Source organism: Cynocephalus volans, chromosome 7 (genome assembly GCF_027409185.1).
Source record: "Cynocephalus volans isolate mCynVol1 chromosome 7, mCynVol1.pri, whole genome shotgun sequence".
NCBI classification, from domain to species: Eukaryota; Metazoa; Chordata; class Mammalia; order Dermoptera; family Cynocephalidae; genus Cynocephalus; species Cynocephalus volans.
In genome coordinates, this window is record NC_084466.1 from 151,159,514 (window position 1) to 151,183,167 (window position 23,654).

Genomic DNA, 23,654 nt, shown 5'->3' on the forward strand with positions numbered 1-23,654 from the left:
AGAGGGGATAGATAAGCAAGCCACAAAGTTAGGACACCAGATTGATGCATCATAACATAACTAAAGGGATCAAAAGGCAGCGACCATTCACAAGGCAAGATGGGCTTCCCAGTAACTAAATGCTGGAGAATGGCACGGACCACAGGCCTGCCAAGTGCCTCCTGCCTGTGCCTCTCCCTTTACCACCAGAGCCCAGGTGGTCACTGTCTCAGCCTCAGTGAGCACCTACAATCCAGTGCGTGACTGCTACCCAGTCACAAAGGCTGCAAGACCACATTCTGGTAGACATTTGGGCATAGTAGGACAACCAACCACACCCAAATGAAAGGACTGTCTTTCATGATGGTCTCTCAATGCAAACCAGATTAAAAATTCTTAAAATATAAACAATGTCCATTTTTGATTCTAAGGAGACAGTGACAATGCTTCAGCCTTATTTGGATGGGATCTTCTAAAGGAAGACTCAACAAGGTAATTTACCCCCAGATGAACACAGTTCCATATGAAATAAATATTCACTAGTAGGTTGATCCGAAAAAGTTTCAGTGAGTTCCTTGATATAGTCCAGCATGTTATTCAATTCAATAAGCCAATGCATTTAATATAAAAACTGAATTGGTTATAATGTGGAATCATTATGTCCATAATATATAAAGCATGTAGTATTTAATAACCATTTAAATTTTTGTGTATCTGGTTATATTGATATGTCATTACAACTTTTAAAGAAAAAACAGAGATGGTATTGCATGTGAGTACACATATAATTACTTAATTTAGCACATTTTTATATCAACATCCTTATATCAATTTCCAGTAATGTCTGCTCCTTCCTTAGTCCTCAATGGTCAATCTACAAGCAGTGTATTTCCAAATAGCATTTTTCTCAAACTGCATTCTTAGTTAATGTGCTAACACTGTCAGGCAAATTGGTTAAGAAGTGCCAATTAGGCACTCGCAGAATGCAGTGCTGCACATAAAAGCAAGCTCAACAAAAGAGGCATCTCATTGTTTCAAAGCAAAGATTCACAACAACAGGAAAAATGGATGCAATGGTATTACTTAAAGCTTACATATTTTAATCAGAAAAATACTTGCGAGACAGTCAAAACTCTCAGCAGCACAGCACAAAATGAAATGATCAATTTATTTGTACTAGATGTAAAATACGCATGCAAGTAGGCACCATACTCTAAAAATAAGAAATAACTGGAGTGGAACATTATGAGCTAGCAAGTCAGTCTATGCAGCTGCACTAAAGAAATAACAGAGAGGCAGATGCATCAGGAAAGTTTAACTAGAATAAAGACATTGGTTAAAGATTCAGTTTAGGCAGCAGGGCTTTACCGATGTTTATTTCTATGTAGGGCAGAAATAACATCAAGCCCAAGAGCAGGAGCATGCTTTGCAGTAAAAGCAAACTGACAGTCCATTCTAATGCAACATGCACCGAACCACCGATTCCCGAGGTAGGTAACACACTGCTTCTGTGCACCCTGCATTCGGAGGTGCTTCTCCCAGGCACCTCAATATATATCCATCTATTTACATTCTCATTAAAATACAAAGTGGGGCTCAAGTAATAAAAACACATATGAGACTTTAGCAAAATGGAATTTGAAATAAGAAAAAAAAATTACTTTGAATTTTACAAGTAATTTCAACTTCTTCCTTAAGAGAAAGGGGGATGGGCTAATTGACATATTGACTCACTAAAAATATAAGATCCCTTTGGGTTTTAAGGGTGAAATTTTACTTGATCATAAATGTGAATGTGAGATCTTACGGTAAGTGAATTTTCAAGGCAACTTTCTTATCCCTGGGGGATAATTTTTAACATTTTTTAACTCTTTATGTAAGGATAAAAGGGGCCATTTCTAAGAACAGAAGCTGTGTTAATTTTATAGCAATCGACCAAGAAAAGGAAAAAAACCACGGAGAGAAAAGAGCAGTATATACCTGGCAGAACTGTCAACCATGCAGAGTGAAAGGATATCCCAATAGAATTACCCGCCAAGCACGTATATTCCCCAGCATCCTCAAAAGTTACATTCCGAATATAGAGAACCTCAATCTCTTTGTCCGTGGTGTTAACACCGGCAGCCTAGAAAACAAGGGAAGCAAGAGAAAAGGCTAGACGACACAGGAATGATTGTGGAGGGGGCCATGGAACCACGAGGCGTTGCACCGGGGGCTCCAGCAGGTGCCGGCCCTGGGAGATTCCGACTGCAGCCCATCCACAAAGCCCACAACCGAGAGACACTGAGCGACATTGACCAGCTCACCTCCACAGGCCCGTCACCACACCAGCTTCACCACCTAGACATGCATGCAATCAAACGCATGGAAAAATCAGCCCACAGAGGTCCATTCTTCTGGCCTTGGCTTTGGTTTGGATTTAAGGGTGCTTTCCAAATGTACAGCACCCAAAAGGCCAAGCTGGGTTCTGGTCCTGTGGGCTGCAGACTCCCGCCTTGAGAAGAGGATAGTTCTACCTAAAGTGCTGTGTCATAAAGCAAAACACTGAAGATATCCCAGGTGGACACCTTGCACGTCCTCCTGGCCCCATGGGAACTCACCAGGGTGGTTGGTTGTCTTGGTTACCAGGCTCTGAGTATTTTTACTTCTACAAAACCATCTTGCTTTACATAGCATTGGAAGAAAGCATGATCTTGGTAACAAAAAGAGTGGGCTTTTTTTTTTCTTTTTTATAAACATTTGAATGTGAGTCATGACAAACTTAAAAAGTCAACCTTCTGCTTTTAATAGCATCCAGCAGTATCTTCATTCAGTAAGACGAACTACCCTCAAATTTGGGATAGCAAGGTCAAAGAAGGTATTTCATATGGATCAGTTACACAACCAAAGAAATGATGTTTTGTTGAACAAATTATATCATGCCAGTATTTCTCTAAAAACCTGGAGTAGAAGGAAATATAGATTCTGCTGATATTCAAATGCCACAAATTCAACAGACATGCAGGTGTGTGTTTAAAATGATGTTAATGTGCAGTAATGATGGGAAATGTGCAGCCCAAACAAGATAAACCAGAAGGAACAACTTAAAAACTGGGTGGGGGTGGAGGATAATCTTTAGAAGAAATTAGAGCAAGCACTTTGAACATTGTGGGCATTTTTCCATGGCTGCTGGCATCAAACCAGCTGCACCACCAAAGAAAGATCATTGTAAATATACCAAGGCTGCAAGAGTTATCCTATAAGCTGCCTGCAGTCTCCCAAAGCACCAAGTCTTTTCAGCTTCTATGTCCAGCTTTCTTTTTTAAAAAAAAAACAAGAACAAAAACAGAAACGTTGTTACCTTGCTGTTTGGGCAGGACAGTGAGCCAGGCAGACTGGTTAGCCTGCCCTATATAATTGGAGACCTTACATATATATTCCCCGGCATCCGCCTCAGTCACATTGAACAGAGCCAGCACTTCTGCATTGGAACTATTTATCCCCGAGTGCTAGAACAGACACAGGAGAACAATATAACGGCCAACCAGGAAGGACTTAGCACCGTCTATGGTCCCACCACCAACACACCACAAAAATAATTCATTATTTATAATAATTAAACAGCAGCATTAAAGGGCTGTGGGTTTAGGAAGAACAAAATAAGTCTGGTGGTAGACAACGGAAGTGACCTGGTGGAGAAGGGTGTGACCAATAGTTAGTAGAATGGGTTAGCAGTTCTTCAGGTTGGTCATCTTTTCCCCAGCTTTTTTGGTCCTTGGAATTATTAGCTAGAGAGAACACCTCACCGGTTGAGAGTTCTTAGTTGAGCCACTTATGATTGTACTGGAAGAATGTTTTTTTAAGGACATTCTCTATGAGCAACTAAATGTGGGAGATATGGTGGGCAGCCAGCTAAGAACTAGCTGCACAGACTTAGCTGCTGCTTCAGATCACCACCCTGGTGAGCAAGCTAGATCGAAAAATAAAGAGTTTGATGCTATGACAATGGGGACTTGCAAGGAACAAAACTAGAAATACAAGGGGAAAGAAATTGTCCCTGTCCAACATTTCACTGGCACAGAAATATTTCCTAAAGTTTCCTGTCTAAATCACATGTGAATGGATTTCAAAGGCTAAAGGATTTGGTAAGGGGGGGGAACTAAATTGCTTCTAGAAGGTGGACACTAAATCTGACCCTAACCAACCTCTTTCTGTCTATTCCAGCCCATGCATTCTGCACAACCGCCCTGTAGTGGAGACAGTATCATGATCCCCATTTTTATAGATGTGCAGCTAAGCCTACATGTCTCATCTAAGATCTCACAGCTGATAAATAGCTAAATTATTCTTTCCCTGCTCCACAGCTCCCTTCTGAAATTTTACTAGCAAGCCTGATAATCTGCTAATTCTTTAACCATCCACTGGCTGGTCAGAAAAAAAATGAATCATCTCTCAAATCCAACAGGAAATCAAAAAACCTGTGGCCAAACCCATAAGGAAATCCCAGCAGTGGGTCCCTTTGGATTCAGAAAGTCCTCACCTTCAGAACCTTGAGGTAGGGCAGCCCATCGGGCCCATATTTGCTGCCATTCTTTTCGACATGCTTGATCCACTGGATGTGGGGCTGGGCATCGCTGTAAACTTTGCAGACAAATTCCACATCACCACCGACGACTGTGGAGGCATTTGCTGGCAGGCCAGCTTGGAGGATGGGCCGGTGTGGCGATCGCTCTGATGGAGACAGGGAAGAAAGGAGGAGCAGGGATGGGAGCAAGAGAGACCAATAGGTAAGCTATGTTGTCCAGAGGTTGCCAGAGAACCCAAGCCAAAAGGGCCTCAAGTCTGCTGGCTGATGTCTTGGGAATAACACTACAACCCCGTGCATAACAAAAACGACTTCAAAGGAGACTGCCGGAGCATGACCCTTGTAAAAAGAACGCTTATTTAGAAAGCAGAGAAAAGAACTTATTGTGTCCCAAGTTACTGGCTATCCATGGCCACCTAATGAACAATGAGAAAGATTTTACTTTGACAATCTAAAAGCAAATGGCAAGGGCAACATGGTTCTTCACTTACTGCATTTGGATAATTGCCAAAACTCACCTTGACCACACAGCCTTAACGTCACGGGCAAGTGATAAGACTCACTTTAAGGTCATCCTGAAGACCAAAAATGACTCCGATAGGCACAGTGTCCCCCAATGCATTTCTAAGATGCTCTGAGAACACTTCCATCCCTTGTTTTTAAAAGTAAACTAAACGCTAAAGCCCTAAGTTATGAACAGCCCAAACTAACAGCTGGACTCATTTCTTTGCCGCAGAATTTACTACATTCATTCATTCTTTACTCACTCACTCGATTCTTTGATAAATATTAAGTGCTACTGCATGCCAGGTACTAGTGGACATTCCTTAGCTTATTCAGAGGTGGCACTGAAAGAAACATAAGATGCCACTTCCCCAATCCTGGCTATGTTTTAGACTATCTTAAAGGAGCTCTGGAGAGGGTATGCCCACAATTACTTCCTAGCTCTCACTTCATTTGCCTCTTTTTCCCTAGGGATAAAGTTCCCAGTGAAAGGCATCCCTTCTTGTTTTATGCCTGGAAAAGTTCCTCTCCAGTTAAGAGGTGGTCTGCAGAAATCTTGTAGGGACAACCAACTCAAGGTATGCTAGTAACTGCACACCAGGTTCTTCAAGAATCAAGTAACACCCAATTAAAAAATAGGCTAAGGACTTCGAAAGACATTTCTCCAAAGACGACATACAAATGGCCAACAGGTATACAAAAAGGCCAACAGCATCACTAAACATCAGGGAAAAGCAAATCCAAACCACAATGAGATATTACCTCACACACCAGACAGGATGGCTATTATCAAAAAGAAAAGAAAAAAAGAAAAATGTTGGCAAGGATGTGGAGAAGTTGGAACCCTTGTACATTGTTGGTGGGAATGCAAAATGGTGCAGCCATGATGAAAGACAGTATTCAAGTTCCACAAAAAATTAAAAATAGAACTACCATGTGATCCAGCAATCCCACGTCTAGGTATTTATCCAAAAGAACTGAAATCAGGACCTCCACTCCTATGTTCACTGCAGCACTACTCACAACAGCAAAGATACAGAAACAGCGTCAATCTCCATCAACAGATGAATGGATAAAATAAAAATGTGATCGGTACATACAATGGAATACTATTCAGTTTCAAAAAAGAAGGAAATCTTGCAATGTGAGACAACATTAGGTTAAGTGAAATAGGACAGTCACAGAAAGACAAATACTGCATGATTCCACGTGTATGAGGTATCTAAATTTGTTAAACTCATAGAATCAAGAGTGGAAAGGTGGTTGCTGGGGGCTAGGGTGGAGGGGAGAATGGAGAGTTGCTGATGAAGGACCATAAAGTTTCAGTGAAGCAAGATGAATGTACGACATTGTACCTATAGCCAACAGTACCACACTGCACACTTAAAAATTTGTTCAGATGGTCGATCTCATATTAAGTGTTCTTAAAACAGTACAATAAACTAAACTAAAATAAAGTAAGTTGTGTGATCTTGTCCACTAAAGCACTATAATTACAAACTTACTGGAACCTTCCTACATGGCAGCTCTGTCAAGAGTCATAAAACCCAATTCGGTCCATTCACAAATACAGCTCCATCTCCACATGCCCGCACAACCAGCCACCAACTAGGGGTAACGCTGCCTTTAACCTCCAGCGAGATCCTAACCAGCCCAACACACCAAGGATGTCTGCACCCTGCACCAGGGAATCCCCAGCCCCTGGGCTGGAAACAGCAAATTAGAATGACAGATACCTAAACCTTTCTACATTGGGGCCTTTCAGATAAAAATATCATTTAGTGGAATTTGCTGGACAAGAGCCAGACCATGCACAAATTGATTTTACTGCACAAGCCTATTGTTGGCCTTTAAAAACTTTTTAAAAAGAAAAGTGCCAGTGGTTATCCTTAGCACATTTCATTCCAGAATCTCCCATCACTTCCCAGATACCTATATTTTCACATTATAAAGATAAGGATTTCAAAGCCCCAAAGAAGTTATTCATTTGCCCCAATACCACCCACGTAGGCAGAGCAAAGAACCAGAAGTCAAGACTTCTGGTTTTTGTGGACGGAAAATCTCAAAGTTGGTTCCCTTCAGAAAATATCACATGAAACTTGGTTTAATCTTGGCTGGCCCCATCCATGTGGGAAGGACAGACTGAAGTCCACCTACATACTCTTCTCGGCTGGCCGGTTAGCTCAGCTGGTTAGAGCACAGCCTTGTAACACCAAGGTCACGGGTTCGGTTCACCTTACTGGCCAACCACCAAAAAAACAACCACACTGGATATCATTATAAATACAAGTACTCCAAATCATATGTCCGAAACAAAAAAACCTCACTATCTTCACACTCTTCTCTCTCCTTACCAGACCCCTACCAAGAGACCACAGCATGAGAGGAAGCTGTCCTCTGTGCTGGAGATTGCCAGCCAAGTCACAAAATATGCTCCTATGTACCTATCAAATATGGAGAAGGTTTACTCTTTCCCACAGAAAAGTGAACTTTAAGTATCAATTCATTCCCTGGCTTGGTTTTCCAGTGTTGCACTCACGTGTCTGTTTGTGTATGTGTGCATATGTAAGATAAATATTTACAGTGGCCTAAATGTCTATTCTTAGAAACAAAGGTACTATAAAATCTTAAATGTCATAAGCCAGATCAACTGAATTCCAAACCAAGTCCTCTTTCTTAAACATACTTGTTTCTAATAAATCGTTTCACAAGCAAACATTGTGCATGTAATACCAAATAATGATGCCCCATGAACAATGGGTGCTTTCATACAGCCCGACATCTCTGGCCTGCGCCAGCCTTCGACGGGGAATTTAGTCACTGAGGCAACACTGGCAGGGCCCACTACAGAGCTGCAGTCTTGTTTTACTTGTGGTCAGAGTGCTGCTGAGCTGCTGTTATTAAGTTATTCCACTGCTATCTGGACTATTCTCACACACGCACACACAACTTTTGCAATGGTTTAATGTTATTGCATTTGCAAATTACAGCATAACAAATGTTACCTGCTTGCAGTCTTGAATTCATCTTTTCAAATTTTCTCACCTTATACAAAATAAGCTCTTAACCACCCCCACACCCCCTCCACCCTTTCTCACTTTTGGTACAAAAACTGCAAGCAGGATCGCTCTGTAATAGAAACCTTACACCATCTTCCAAAACTTATTACAGCTGCCTTCAGTATAAAATGAAACCTTAGAGAATGTGATTTAAAATGTTTTTAAAAAGTCAGTAGGTCTCATGTTTCGTTTCTCCACATCAGGCTTTGATTTCCTTTGCAACCATATTCTCTGCCCTTAAACAAGTCAGAGAACAAGGCCTGAAACGTCTTGGAAAAGGTCCCAAGATGCCAGCGTCTGTGAGCACCATGCTGCTCCACTCGTACCCTTCAGCAATGCATCTTGCCTTGGAGTCCATCAGAACCTTAAGAGCCATGCTCAGTAAGAGGATGACAGCGCTTGGACGCTTGTTCTCACTTCTGAACCACTGGGTGACAGCCGGGTGCAGACGGCTGAGGAGGAAGCAGGCTGGTGGCCCCTCCTGGCCTGGCCCGTGGGCACTTGGGAAGAAGACAGAGGCAGTGGGAATGATGACCCCACCCTGGAACCTCACCAGGCCCTGCGCAAACCAAACCCTTGGGTTTGCAGCTTTTCTCAGCAAACTGATATAAAAAGAATTAGTCAAGGAATTATCTCTGGAGGAGAGGCTAAAATAAAGCCCAGAGCTGGCTCATCTTTTCTTCCACGCAATAACAAAAATTACATCTTCTCCACCAGGAAGGATTTACAGTTTTAGGCAAGGTTTTCTTATAGCATGTTTAAGTCTCTGCTATTATATAAACCAGATTTTTCTTTTTACAAGGGGAGGAAAATAAATACCTGAAAAACAGAAAAGCTGATGAGCAGGTCACCTCCCTCTTTACTGCACTTTTAATATATATATATTCTGACTTCAGCAGGTTGCAAATATACAGTACACAGGCCTGAAACGGCATGAGTACCTTTCAAATAGCAATCCCAAGGTCCCTGTGTGAATTCCAAATTAAGACAGGGTGGAAAGTAATCCAAAGGGTGTGGCTGTTGCCGATGGGACAGTTGGCTGCACTGCTGGAATGAGGTTCCTCCAAATACATGCATAGTAAACACAGACTGAAGTGCTTTAAAAAATGCATTCTCTCCCCACGTTCCCTCTCCCTCTCCTTCTTGCTCTTACCCCCTTTTTTCAAGTGTCCACTTTACAAAAGCAGAAAGCCCAGCTGCTAAGAGTCTGTCGAGATAGGCTCACTCAAGTCCTGCTCTGTAGCTGGGAGCCATAATCCAGCTAAAGACTACAGGAGGAAAACACAGCCTGCCTCACTCCAAGAGGTAATTACTGAGAGAGAGAAAGACAAAATACCTGAGTGACAAAGAATAAATCGTTGTTAATTGACCATTGAAACTTTATAACATGCCGGTCCTCCTTTGGACATAATAACATGTTTGCTCATAAGAGATCTACAACTTTTGCTCAGACATAGCAAAGGCCATAAAAATATCCACCGAGCAGAGAGGCCTCATGTCTACGGACTCAGTAAACAAGCATCCCAGGGATCAGAAAAAGAACCAGGCTCTTAAATTACACCTATAAATTAATCAAGCCCAGAGTCACTGGTTTCCCAGCACACACTGGTCTCTTGAGTATTTCTCCCCAAAAGTTAAGCAGCACTGGCCACAAAGAACCATTTCAAAGCCACACTCTCTGGCAGCAAAACACCAGGAGACTTCAATCACTGAATTCCCAGTATTGATCTGGAAACAGCCAGTCACCCGCTCTCAGGCACTCATTCATTTAAGGAGCGTGGATAACCTTGCCTGTTCTGTCTTTAAATTAAAATCAAAATTTAATTACCCTTCCTCCAAAATGGCAGTTTCTTAGCAACTCCAAGGGGCTGAATAGGGAAAGAACTTTCTGTAACTTGGAGGACAAGTGAAAACAACTGAGAAGTCTTTTTTCTAAAGCCTAGACTAGCTTTTTTCTAAAGAGTAGCCGGTAGTTGCTTTTGTTGCATAAAAAATACACTAAACCAGTTAGCATGAGGCATGGTTATTAGGAGGAAAAGGGTGATCAAAGCCCTCTGAAGTCTGAGGAGCCCAATAACCTGCTAAAGACCTCACGCTAATTACAATTAGTTGAATGAGTTCATTGCCCTGTCAGGACTCCGCCTAATGCACTCAAACCAGACAAGCCAACTCTAGATGGGTTCTGAGTTTGTTTTCCCTGAGCTTTCTCCAGCCTCCGGAGATGTGCACACAAGATGGTCAGAACTATTTTGATCAGCAGAAAAAGGTAAGATTAGGAAGGGAAGGAGTCCTGTGTCCACAGCCAGTATTCTGGCTTGTCCACTTCAAGACCAGATGAGTGGCCTGCGATGCTGGGCACCCTGAATTACTTTAATTTAAAAAAAAAAAATTAACATTTTTGTAGAAGGTGACTGGTTTGCTGCTCTTTCCTCTTCTCATTTTGTTCTTCTTTCTCCCTTGCTGTCTGGTCGCCCAGGTGTCTGCATCTCAGCACAGACACCTGACTGTGAAAAGTCCTAGAACTGGCCTAGGGACACTCGGCTTCCTCTAAAACACACTCTTCTCTTTGCAGAGACAGCAAAGTCCTCAGAACACGCTTGTTTGGGGAAAGATGAAGTGGCTTCCCTCCAGCACTAAAGTCACAAAGTGACTTATGGAGCCTGCACCATGTGAAATGCTAGAAGCAAAACACCACTCATTCCTTTGTGATTGCTCGATGACGTGCATCAGCAGAGCAACGTGCTGCCCGGGCTCGGGGCCTGGGAAGGCCGGCGCAGGTGGAGGTGAAGTACCTTCCCTGATTGATGTCACGAACCGTATTATTTGGCTTGAGGTTGAATGGCTTCCACCAACTGGGCGTCAATTTAGTCTTCTTGGGCTAATTACAGGAAAAGGACTACGTGTCATTTATACCCCAAATGTTTAAGATACCCTGAGCTCTTTGCCTTCAAAAAGTTCAACCAGAACTGAAGACTCTTTAGTGATCACAATGTTATGTTGAATTTAGGTTCGAAAATGGCTTTCCTTTTGTTAAAAGGAGACATGGCTTTGGGACAATGGAAAAGTTCTGGAGGCTGACAGTGGTGATGGTCGCACAACAATTTGAGTGTAACTGATGTCACCAAGTCGTATACTCAAAAATGGCTAAAATGGTAAATTTTGTTATGTATCTTTTACCACAGTTTTTTTTTTTTTTTTTTTTTTTTTAAAGAAAAGGAGACATGGCAAATGTGACAATATCACAGAGTGAACAAGATATTCGGGGATACTTTTATAAGTTCATGCAAAGATTTGTATTCTCTTTTAATTCTACTTTTCCACAAACTTTTTGAAGTACCCTTGTATTACTAGGGTCATGGAAAACCTACCTTCTCCATTAGCTAAGTATATTTATCTGGTCCAGTTTAATAAATAAGAACTTTCCTCTCTCCTAACACAAAGACTTTGCACGAGGCCCCTCCCTGTATCGTACTTGGGTTTTGAGCTGATTAAAACTCAGACGTCAGTCTCCCCAGGCTCACTCACGAGGAGCTGGGGTAAACACAGCTGAGAGCAATCACACTGGGAGGACATCAGAGTCTCAGCACCCCGCCACTTGCCATAGGGGGTACAACATCTTTCAGGAATGCAAGATTATCGCTGGTGTCTGCATAGCTGGGTTTCCTGCATAGGAAGAGTACGCTGGAAAAGTTTTTTTTAAAAATTGTCCAGATATTAAAGATGCGCTCTTGTTACAAAGGCTGAACTCCATCCAAATTAGAGTATCTCTTCTTAAATGATTTGCAAAGAAGCTAAAAACCAAACCACTGGGAAGCCCCTGGCCAATGAAGTTCTTAGGTTTAAAATGTTTTGCTACTATCTATCAAAAAGGATCTAGTCAGTCCACCTTGAAAACTTTGTCCTAGAAAAATATCACACAGGTGGCCCAGTAAATAGGCATGTACAAAGCTGTTCATCGTAACCTTTTTTTTTTATAACTGGAAAACAAATTTATGCACAACCTAAATAGATTAAATAAATTCCACTATACCCACAACAGAATGGCATGTGGGCTGCGAACAAAAAAGCAGATCATCACACACAGACGTGGAAGGATGTCTATGGTAAAAACGTTGACAGGTTTCATCAACTTTCACCATCTGAAAAGCCTTTCTTCTAGAGGAAGTCCAGAAAAGTCCATCATGCTGATCTCTCAGATAGATGCCTTGTTTTTCTCCTGGGGTGGTTCAAGCAGAAGTAAAAGCTTTCAGCTCATCTGAGCAAACGAAATATATCTCCCTTTGGTGTGAACAACATGAGAAGTGAAACAATAAACTCCATTTGTTTTCTTGGAGACAAAATTCGGACACTGAAAATAAGTGCGGTTCTGGATGCTCCTCAGGATAAGCACCACCTAAAGAGAGCGTCTAAACAGCCACCCAGACCACAGGGCTTACATCCCAGCTCCACTTCCAAGCCTGATGGAAGGCCTCAAGTCAGCCCCAGGGACGGTCTCACACGCAGAATGCTTTTCTTTCTTTTGACCAAAATGTAAATTCTAAAGGATTCGGCCCTTCACCTTCCAGTCTCAGTCCAGAGTACATAATGCACCAATAAAATGACAACTTCTTTTTTCAAATAAAGCACAATTTCCAAAAGGTCCTTCCAGAATAATACCCAGAGCCTGTCTCTCAAAAGGATCACTCTCTTCCTGATATGATAGGGGATATGTTTGGGGGATAATCCGACCTGTAGATCTGTACACTTATTTGGGACGGATAGAATTCCCACTGGCCTTGTTTGAGAGAATCCTGTAATGATGAGGCTCTGGGAGAAAGGGAGGGAAAGCTGGAGCTCCATCAAGACCCAGGAATCCCCATCCTATTTATCATCGTCTCACTATGACAGCGTGGGGTCTTTTGGGCTGTGAAAGGAGAACTCCAAGAGGGCAACGTCTGTGTCAAATTGTGCTCCACAGGGAGAGGATTAATCATTAGAGCACAACGAATACAGATAATCCCCGCTACAGTGCTCTGTGCAGTTCTCTCCCTCCAAGCCAAGGAGAGGATGTTTTCACCGCTGCATCTCTCTCTTCTCGGACGCAGGGACAGAACAACCTCTCCGTAGCAACACCAACACCCTCAGCCACCTGTTCCCCAGAGTCACCTGCCTTGGATCACTCTGGTGTAAGATGCAGCAGCACCACTTGAAGCCGCCCTTCCAAATCTAACCTGCCCTCTAAGTGGGGAGCACATTCTATTCACACCCTCCCTTCTCCTGGAATGAAAATAAACCAGACACAAAGACTGTGAATACACCGTGGGGTGTCCTAAGGAGGAGGGAATTCGGGAAAGCAAACCAGTGGATGGATCATTTAAAAGGGGAAGAATCCAATGGCCCGTCCACACTCACGTTTTAAAGAGAGTTGGCATAAAACTTCCCAACTGGGGTTTTCCGGTTTATAAAGGTGGGCACTGATGAAGCTGTATGAACAAGTGAGTTTAGAGAAAACCTCTGTAGATTTCTTGTTTCAGAATTTGCAATATGTTAAGAACCATAAAACTTCAAATATAAGTAACTCATTAAACTGTTTTTCTATGATTTCACTTCAGCACCACTGATAGAAACCTTGCTAAGTTCAGGCCATTATTGCATGCTGTGACTGCCAGCAATGAATTTACATCTTCACACCAAGCTTACCTGCCCAGCTCTGGTAGAAGCAGTTTTCTCTCTGCCCCGTCCCCACCTGACTCTCCAGGTATGGTGAAGAGCCCTTCTTCTCTCATAAAACCATCATTAACTTGATTCTACCACTTCTACATCCTCTTTGCCCATACCTTAGACTAAATGCCAAATATTGGACAACTGACCAAATATTAGCCTCTCTCCAGCCACCTCAGCCAGGCACCCCACCAGAATCTAAAGCAGTCGATAAGGCTTCCTTCCTCAACTGTGGAGCAAAGGGCAATCCACGGCTTGCAGAGTACATAGCAAGCACGCTGATACTGCACAGTTTTGACATGCCCCATCCATGCTGGCCTGTTCTGCCCCAACTCCAGGGAGCTGCCACCACAGAAAGCCACCTGTTTGCGAAGCCTGGAAGGAGCAACTTCTTGCTGGTATCAGTTCTGCAGGAAAGTACAGTCAGTCCCTTTGCACGATCTAGCTGTCCACTGATCAGCCTTGGCCCCTGAAATCCCAGTTTTGAAACAGAAATAAAAAAGCTGCTATATAGTAATCAAAAGTTCACTAAACTTTAGCTACCAAAGAAAGTGTTGAAATCTCTGTCCTGGAGGGAAGGATAGGACTGACCACTCCCTTAATCACGGATGGATGAATGTATAAGTCTCAGCCCAGAGGTCCAAGAGGAGGTATGCAACCACCTAATAAGAGCCACTAAAAGACACACAGTGTTTGTTCCTACTTAAAAGCACTGTCCCTACCACCACCTCATCCTCTCAATGGTGCTACAAAGCAACTGAGTCATCACTCCCATTTTACAGATGAGAGAACAAAGGCTCAGAGGTTCCACAGCTTTTCCAAGGCCATAGAACTAGCAAAGAATGGAACAGAATTTGAAACCTCCCAGGTAATTCCCACCTGACCCTCCAGAAGTTTTATCTGGCCAGGAATCAACCTTGAGAGTCGACTGTAGGTGCAGTGGCTGCTGCAGCCCAGAAGAGGTAACAGGAACTTGGTTCTTTCTGAATTCCCTGCTGCAGTTCCATGCGTCCATGTTAACTAAACAAGCCACTTATAAAGGAACTCGATGCAACCTATCACCTGGCCTATCACCTCCACCCATTTTCAACAGAGGGGCTTTCTGCCTCCTCAAGCTAGATTTCACAACTCTAGAGTTGGCAGGCACACCCAGCGTCAGAACAAAACACCAAGTCTTAAACTTAGAGCAAGAAATGGAAAAGAATGAGTTGGCAGCAAGATCATGAATATGGAAAAATCAAATGAGGCCTGGCCAGGGAGCCTCTAGGTCAAGGCTTCAAGTGCAGAACCTCACGGGGCTCTGTGGGGCTGAGACCTCGCAAGCGCCAGGGAGAAGCACCAGCATTGCAGCCTAGAGTAGACAGGCCAGATGCTTAGTGCATTAAAATCTCCAAATCTGCAGTATTGTGCAGTTTAAATGCTCCCTCCAAGGCCACTCTCATCACGCAGAGAAACAAGAGCTCTGTCCAGAAGCCACAGCATGATGGAAACTAGGATTGAGATGTGGATTCCACCAGGAGCCAGGGAGCAGAAATGATCCTAATTTTGACAGCTTCAGTCACAGACTCACTGCTAATGAATGAACTAGGACACCACATCTTCATTTACTTTGTTTCAAAGCCAGAAGAGAGTCCAAAATTCACACTCCAGACGCGGTTTGAGGGACTCCGACATGCCTACGTCCCTTCACCTCTGCTCAGGGATCACACTGGAGCCTTTGTCTTCCCAGGACAGAGGCGGTCCCAAGCAGTAAACAATTTACGCAACTTCTCCTTCTCCCGCTGGGGACGGGTTGCCAAGAGCTCAGTGCCAGGTGTCAACTCCTCTCTCGGGCTTATCAGTCAGGGCTCGGAATAAAAGACTCTTCGTTCCTCCTAAACATGCACCTGAGGGGGAGTCAGCGCCGGGATGAATTCCTTCGTGCTTTCAGGCTTTGTCCCATCATGTCCGGAGCTGCACTACAGTGGATTTATGTCAAGGGCTAGTCGACAGTGCCATTCTGGCCTGCCACTGAGCAAGTCAGGGCTGGTGGTGATGCCTGCGTGATCTCCGCCCAGCTAGAAGTCATGTGCAGCCCTTCACGGGCCCCCGACCATCCGCTGAGACACTGTCTGCTGCTTACAGCTTTCACTACGAGGGGGGAGGAGGAGAAAGAACTTCTGGAAAGTTCAACTGATAGGGGAGAAGACATGGCTGGCCTTGCCAAATCCAGAGGTATTGTTTCCACCTCCACTGCACTTTGCCCCCCAAATACCAAATGCCAGGTGAAATGCTCAAAAGTTATCTCATGGTCTCCAGAAAGGCAGAAATGGATTACCCAAAAGCCAATGGGTCTACTTGCATGAGGAGGAACAACCGATCTCCTGAATACTTCCACCTTTCTCTGTCACGTTTTTGGTTTTTTGCAGCAAAGGGGTGAGCACGGGGTGGGTAACAGCAGCACTTTCTTCCAATCTTGCAGCAGCTGCTACTGGTCCAGAGCACAGTAAACATACAATGAGCAAGTCAGCGTGCTGCGCAAGCAGCATTAATCTAGGAATTGAGAAGACCTGAGCTGAGACCCCAGGGTGCCTTTTCCAAGTCCTTAAGCAAATCACTGATCCTGGCTGAACCTGAATTTCCTCAGCTGTAAGTGGGGTGAAGGGTAGATAGAGGTGGGGGGTAAAGAGGCCACCTCAGAGAACTTCAAGCACTCAAACTCTACGATCTTTTTGCAAGTCCAGCAACCTAATCAGTCTTAGGACAGTCTTGATGACAGCATTAAACAAAGGTGGAAACTTCAGCAGGAAGTTCGAACATCAGCCACAGGCCAGTTCTGTTGGTCCCCAAACGGCATTTGTTGTATTTATTAAGACTTCTGATTGAGTCTAATAAAAGCTACTAAAGATGCCGTCTAACCCTCAAAAGAATCCAGATTTGGAAGGAAGGAAACTGACATTTGTCTCTGGCCACTTAAGTGCCAGTTTGGTGTTTTCATCTGCTGACTCAGCTGATGCTTCAGAACCATACCAATGGGTTTTGAATTATGGCCTCCAAGAAGATATCTTCAATTCCTAAGCACGGAACTTATGAATGTGATCTAACTTGGAAAAACAGGGCCTTTGCAAATGTAGTTAAGGATATCAAGATTAGATTATCCTGGATTTAGGGTGGGCCCCAAATCCAAAGAGACAGAGGGAGATTTGAGACAAACAGAGGAAACATGGCACACATAGGCAAGGGCAAACACTGGGGTGTGTGTCTACACCAAGGAACGCCAAGGATTGCTGACGGCCACAGGAAGCCTGGAGAGAGGCATAAAACCTGCCAACACCTTGACTTTGGACACTTAGGACGCAGAACTGTGAGAGAATAAATTTCTGCTGTTTTAAGCCACCCAGTTTGTGTAATTTGTTACAGCAGCCCTAGGAAACTAATACAACCATCACAGGAGTGAGGTAAGTGTCACCATTCCAGCTTTACTGATGATAAAATAGAGGCTCTGAAAAGCTAAATAACTTGTCCAGAATCACTTGGTGCCCCAGGTGTACCTGCTGACAGACCCACTACTCTAGTCTTTCTAGAACACGGGGCTGCTTTTTCCCCTAACACTCAGGAGTCTCAGCTCCTTCCTGTTCTGACACAAGGAAAGTGAAAAGCGTTAAATGACTTATCCTAGGTTTTGGCTTCCTGGTGACAGGGCCCCATGCGGAATCCAGGGCTTCAGTACTACTCACAGATAAACTACGGCAAAGACTTATCACCTCCTGGAGTCAGCTATTTTAGGGGAGCCCGTTTTATTATTGCCACAATTACTAAAATACGGAGCTTCACACTAATTTGCTCTTGCAGTAAATAGCTGAAAAGTAATGGTGTCAACTTTAATGAGGATCAAGCAAGGCTCCTAAAAGGGCTCCCATAAACGAAAGCATTTCCCTCACACACAATGGCTTGCTGTTTAATTCCAGAACCCAAGAATGTCACTTAAATTACACGGCTTTTACATTAAAGTGCTTATGGGAATGCCTTTCCAGGGAAGAATTTCAATAAAAAGATCTCACCCATTTTGATGCTTCATCATATCTGAACCACGAATCTATGTATCATAGCAACAATTACAAAACCTCAGAGAATGTGGTCGAGAACAGGACCTCATTTTCAGTGGGAAAGAGTTTCTGATTTTCTGTGAAACAGAGAGGTAGCTGAGAAGCTGTTATCACGCAGCAATACATTAAATGTGGTCCTGTGGGCCACCAGGAATGCGTTGCTTAACCCTGAATCCTGTTTGTTTCCACTTGCTGCGACGTCCAGAATGACTGCCAGCCCTACAAGTCTGCATGAGACTCTCCAGCTGACTCGATTCTTATTTTATTAGAGTTTCTCAAAGCAATTACTAGGGTTTTGAGCAAAGATGAGAGTATTTCACACCTCCATCTTTACTGAAAATGTCTTATACTCCACTGACTTTTGGCTTCTATTTATAAAGAAGGTTCAAGGCTTGGAAAATTATTGGAGTTGAGCTTTAATGGATATCCCCAACCAGCATTGTGTCATTATTGGCCCGTGTTGAGCTGGGCAATCTCCCAAATTTGTGACATAATCAGGCCTCTCTCTGCATTACTCCATACACTCCACGCTCCCTCTACATTACACACTGAATCATACACTCTTTTCGACAAGACTGATTGCCAGGGGATTAACATTAGACAGCACAATTCCATTATTCAGCAGCCCAATTCAAATCCCAACCCTAAACTCTAAGAGAGATTTCAGGGCTTCACAGGGATCAGCTGCCAGAAAGCTCAAAGGGGAGGTGGGGTGAGGGGCTTTTGAACGTTTTACATAACAACTCAGCCTAAAAACCTGCTGTAAGCAAGAGCCCAGGGCTGGCTGGAGTGGCCGAGATGTGACTCCGCAAGTCCTGGAAAGGTCCCAACCAATCTGAATGAACGATTTGTAGCCCTATGCAAAGCCATGATCCCAGAAGACTGCTGTAGCACGATTTTTTTTTTTTCCCCACAATAAATTACTTAATTTCAAAATTAGGTATTTAGAACTTTTAGCCCAATTTCTGACTTTCTTTCCTTAAAATAGAAACACTTTCATGTCAAATTCAGTATATGTGAGGCCCAAAGTAAATTCCAAGTCATGGGCTCTTTGATCAATGGAGTTATTTTGGCACTGCATCAGTGCCAAAATAAATGTTAACCATTTTGTTCACATGTTTGAATGTTACTTCTCTTTGTGTTTGTTTTGTAAAATACCCGTACATAGTAAATCTTAGTAAGAAACATACCACAAATATTTCCATGAAGAGAGCTCTAAAACTCACTCTTTTATGAATACCCAGAAGATCAATATTATATAAAGACCTACCAAATTTCACATTGAGCCTTCTGAATAAAAAAATTAAAATGTTCAAATAAATACTTTTTTCACTGCATGCTTACATGCAAATGGAAGTAAAGACTATCGAGTGTCTTGTGGATTTAATTTCATTTAACTTGACAGAAAATCAAAATGGTTTTCTGTTTTAATTTTCAGTTAACTTTAAATGTCAATTAAACAAATCCATACAATTTGGTTAATCAAGCTTTTGGAAAGTTTTTTAATGGCTCTTTGGGCAGTTCAAATATCTTCAGGTCTTTCTCTTCAAAGAGTTTATATTTTATTGAAGGAGAAAAAATACCCACATGTGAGATAATACTAGGGGCACGCGCATAGGAAATGATGTAGGAGAGACTTTATTTACAGGGGCACAGTGGGTGGGCGTGTGTTTGTGGAGTTACCAACAGTCACATTAAGGCAAAATAAATCAGGGTGAGCTTTGAGTTGAGACTTCAGCAGAAGTCAGCAACCTGCGTGTTCAGAGGATAAACCAATTAGGTAACCCAAAGAAAGGGCTCAAGGATAGGTGGGAGGTTGAGAGTCATGGTATATGACAAGACAGAAAAAGACGGTTCTTACACTGAAGAGCTCTTCACCTACCATTCCTGCAACAAAGACACACATCTTAGGTGTGGTTCCACATGAAAGCAGTCCTCCAACAAGACAGAGAAACACCCTTCCTTTATAAGCTTCTACAAAAACCCATCCTAATAGGCAAAACTTGGAAGAAATTTGAGTTTCTAAGACAACAGGCTACATCTTAAGATGTTAAATTAAAATGGCCTACTTATCTGTGCGCTCTGACAAAAGGGTATTTATAAGCTCATTTACATGGTTCCCTTTTTACATAGGAAAGAGTGATTAAGAACAAACATGGAACTAGTGTCTAATGACTTTCTTCTGATAGAAGTGAAAGGGCCCATTGACATTAACCTTTTTCCAGCCAGCTGTGAGTTCAAGTCACTCTAAGATCTCCTCTTTTACTCCTCGGCCAGCATTATACAGTTGCTAGTCTATAGGTAATGTTGCCTCTCTTTTAAAAACAAAGCACATCTGTACCCTTTTCCCTGCATATGCTAACAGTTTTCAGAGTAACCTCAGCTTCCAGAATGTCAGACACTTCATACCGCATCCACCTTACACAAGTTGGGAACTAAGAGCATCAAGCAAAATCCAAAAAACCTGGCTAATTAGGAAACAGAACATGGTCAAATGATAGAAGAATCCTTCTTGAACTTTGGGGGAGAAATAAGACTGACTTTCACGATTTCAAAAGGGTCAAGCTAGAAGAGGCTGGTGTCCAGTGGCCACACAAGGAGAGGCAAACTCACCCACAACATCGAGGTGGTACGTGTGGTTGATGGACCCGTATTCGTTCTCCACTACGCAGGTATAATTCCCTTTGTCAGATGGGACGACGCTTTCCATAATAAGGCTCCAGTGCTGGTTTCGGACCTAAAAAGATTAAAGTAAAGGTGGTTATTTAACAGTCTTAGCATAGAATACCAGGCACTTTGCTTTCTTGATTTAAAAATCATGTGGGGGTGGGCCGTCCCCGTGGCTCACTGGGGAGAGTGCAGTGCTGGTAGCGCCGAGGCCACAGGTTCAGATCCTATATAGGGATGGCCAGTGTGCTCACTGGCTGAGCGTGCTGTGGACCACACCGGGCCAGGGGTTGCGATCCCCTTACCGGTCACAAAAAATAAATTAAATTAAATTAAATTAAATAAAAAGCATGTGGGGAGCCGGCCCCGTGGCTCACTCGGAAGAGTGCAGCACTGGTAGCGACAAAGGCCACGGGTTCGGATCCTATATAGGGATGGCCGGTGCGCTCACTGGCTGAGTGTGGTGCAGACAACATCGTGCCAAGGATTAAGATCCCCTTACCGGTCAAAAAATAAAAATAAAAAGCATGTGGGGAAGGCAGGGAAGGTAGAGAAGACAAGAATCACCTGAATTCTAAATCTTTCTTAAATACGTACTCAGATTGGTGACAGATGAAAACAATGACCATCTTCATAGTGAAGGCCTGAGAAGCAGAAAGTAGTACATGCAGGTACACGGGGGTATGGAGGAGTGTACAGAGTGGGCCTGTCACGGATTGGAGGGTTCCTCCGGGAGAGGCCAAGTGGCCAGGGAGCCTGAACCCCAGCCTGAACAGTATCAACGCTCCTGGCAGGAGAGCTACCAAGTCACTCATCCACGGGGAACCTTCAGCCCCCACAGCACCAAAGAACCATCTAGAGCCAACACTAGTGAGCACTTACTATATGCCAGGCACCGCTCTTAGCTAATTGAATTCTCCTTCCTGACTTAGCTAATTTAATTCTCCCAAGGAACTCATGAGGTGGGTGCTTATTGTTCATGGAGCATTATTATTATTATTATTATTATCATCATCATCATCATCATCATAGTATCTTCTGGTTTGAAAGCCCCTCATTTCTTTCCCCATGGCTCTCAGATGTTGTCCGGAAGTCTCAAGAAGTTTCAGCTGGGAACATAGGTCTGCCCCGCCCATCTCTGGTGGTGGCTTGAATAGATGTTTCATGGTCCTAAGAGATATACCTAGAATTCCAAATATGGGAGCAATGAATCCTTATGAAACTGAAGTTGTACATCCATTTGTTCACAAGCTCCTTGAGACTTTTCAAAGATAAGTAGCACATGTGAAAATAAGTAACTATGATTCCTCCCCACAGTTCTGTTAATATACAAATAGACTGGATTCGGGTGTTCTCACCTTGCTTTTAAAATATTTCAATACACTTAAATTTTCAAACAAGCATGAATTCTCCTTACTAGGAGAAAATGCAAATTCGAGTATCTCTAGAGTTCTGCTTGAATCCAAATCAATCTTTATAGGTATTTTGGACAAGGCACTCCAGAGAAATTGAAAGAAAACAAATAACCTTAAATATCATTTCAAGAATTTCAACTGACCTTTTGAATGATGCCCTGAGCACTGCAAGTGTTTTTGGCCTTAATCACATAAAAACCGATAATACAGCCTTTGCAAGCACATGAGCGATTCAAGGAACTAAACTACAGAATAAAGAAAATCATCTCGTAACTACTGAATTATAAAAACGGGAGGACAGAGCAGCTGTCCACTTTGCAAAGCAGTCCAGTGGCCAACTAGCCAACAGAGGCAGGAGACTGTCTGAGCTTGCCATAGCCCCACCTCATTCACGTTAGCTGTTCAGTTCTGTGCAAGCCATTGCTGCAGAGTGGAGTTACCACTGCTCAGTTCAAAAACAAGATCACTGCTCACCACTGATAGTCTTATGAAGGATGATTGGGGTGAAGGCTGGACTCTTCTTCACAGACTACAGGCAGTGAGTTAAGACTAAGTTCTAGGCAATCACTTTGCTCGGCTGCTCCCTGTCACTGACTCTCCTGCACAACCACTGTGGTTGTTTCAGAGTCTAACATCATAGAGCTGGTGATAGGAATTGTTACAGGTGAAATGCCTCGCAGTACAGTGAGTCGGAGGGTACCTGATATACAACAGAGAGAGTCTGCACTCTTCATCAGAGAAGATTTGCTTTCTGCTCTTGGCTGGGCCATAGACTTCAAGGAGAACCAAAACGAGAGGGTAGGTCTCCCCTTAGGAGACCTCATAAGCACCTTCCATGCAAAATGGGTGTCCTGAAGAGTGGGGAGAAGTGGATACATTTCCCTGCGCAGTGAGAACTCTCCATCTAAATCCTGGCTGCGGGTGCTACCCTGGAGCTGCAATTGTAAGAGCCTGGGAGAGGCAGGTACAAGCTCCTTGATTTAACTCGAGGCAGATGGCCCCCAAGTAGACCCTTCCTCACCTCAAGCACTCAGGGGTATCACAAATGGTTCTTTCCTTGCCTCTGAGCAACCAGTCACGTGGAGGGTAATTTAGGAATGTAGCCACAGGCCCCAACATCACCAAGCCACGTAATCCAGAATTTAGCCCTGCTGTAAATATTCAGTTCTTTGAGCCCCTGCTCAAATGTCACACCCATAAGCCCTTAATCATGGCTAGTGCCTGTCTCTGGACCCTGTCCAAACCGTCAATGTCTTTCTTGTGCCTGGATCCAGATTTGGCACATGGCGTATTCCAAATGGAGCTGAATCTGACCTACAGGGAGGGGACATCATCTGTCTCAGCCCAAGACATTAAATTTTGGCATTCGCAGCTCAGCACGCTGCTGCCTTTTTTTTTAACCCCAGGGCATACGGTCAGCTCCAGACTCGTTGGGTCTGCGGCATTCCACACAAGATCCCATTTCAAGGGTGTGAGTTCCCTAAATATTTACTTCCTGGAGATGTGCTACAAATATTAATAAGTTAACATTCATAAAATGCTTTTAAAATGAGAGACACATTTACCAAACGGGATGTTTCTGCCCTTCCAGGAACCCTGCTACCCAATCAATATATTGCCCCATGCAGGGCTGTTAATATTTATTTTCCGACACCATTGCTCCAGTATTTGATTCCTTGAC

General features: G+C 43.3%; 1 protein-coding gene across 3 annotated transcripts in view; it reads right to left on the reverse strand.

The window, feature by feature from the left end:
* Positions 1-23,654, reverse strand: part of FGFR2 (fibroblast growth factor receptor 2) — a 100,652-nt gene that overhangs the window by 35,713 nt on the left and 41,285 nt on the right. For 2 of the 3 annotated variants that reach the window (XM_063101871.1, XM_063101870.1), the window contains 3 exons: positions 20,505-20,628; positions 4,499-4,689; positions 1,960-2,104 (listed from right to left, as the gene is read on the reverse strand). In XM_063101871.1, the coding sequence (XP_062957941.1) occupies positions 1,960-2,104; positions 4,499-4,689; positions 20,505-20,628 (460 nt within the window). The remainder of the gene's footprint in view (positions 1-1,959; positions 2,105-4,498; positions 4,690-20,504; positions 20,629-23,654) is intronic. The other variant, XM_063101872.1, reaches the window with a different exon arrangement.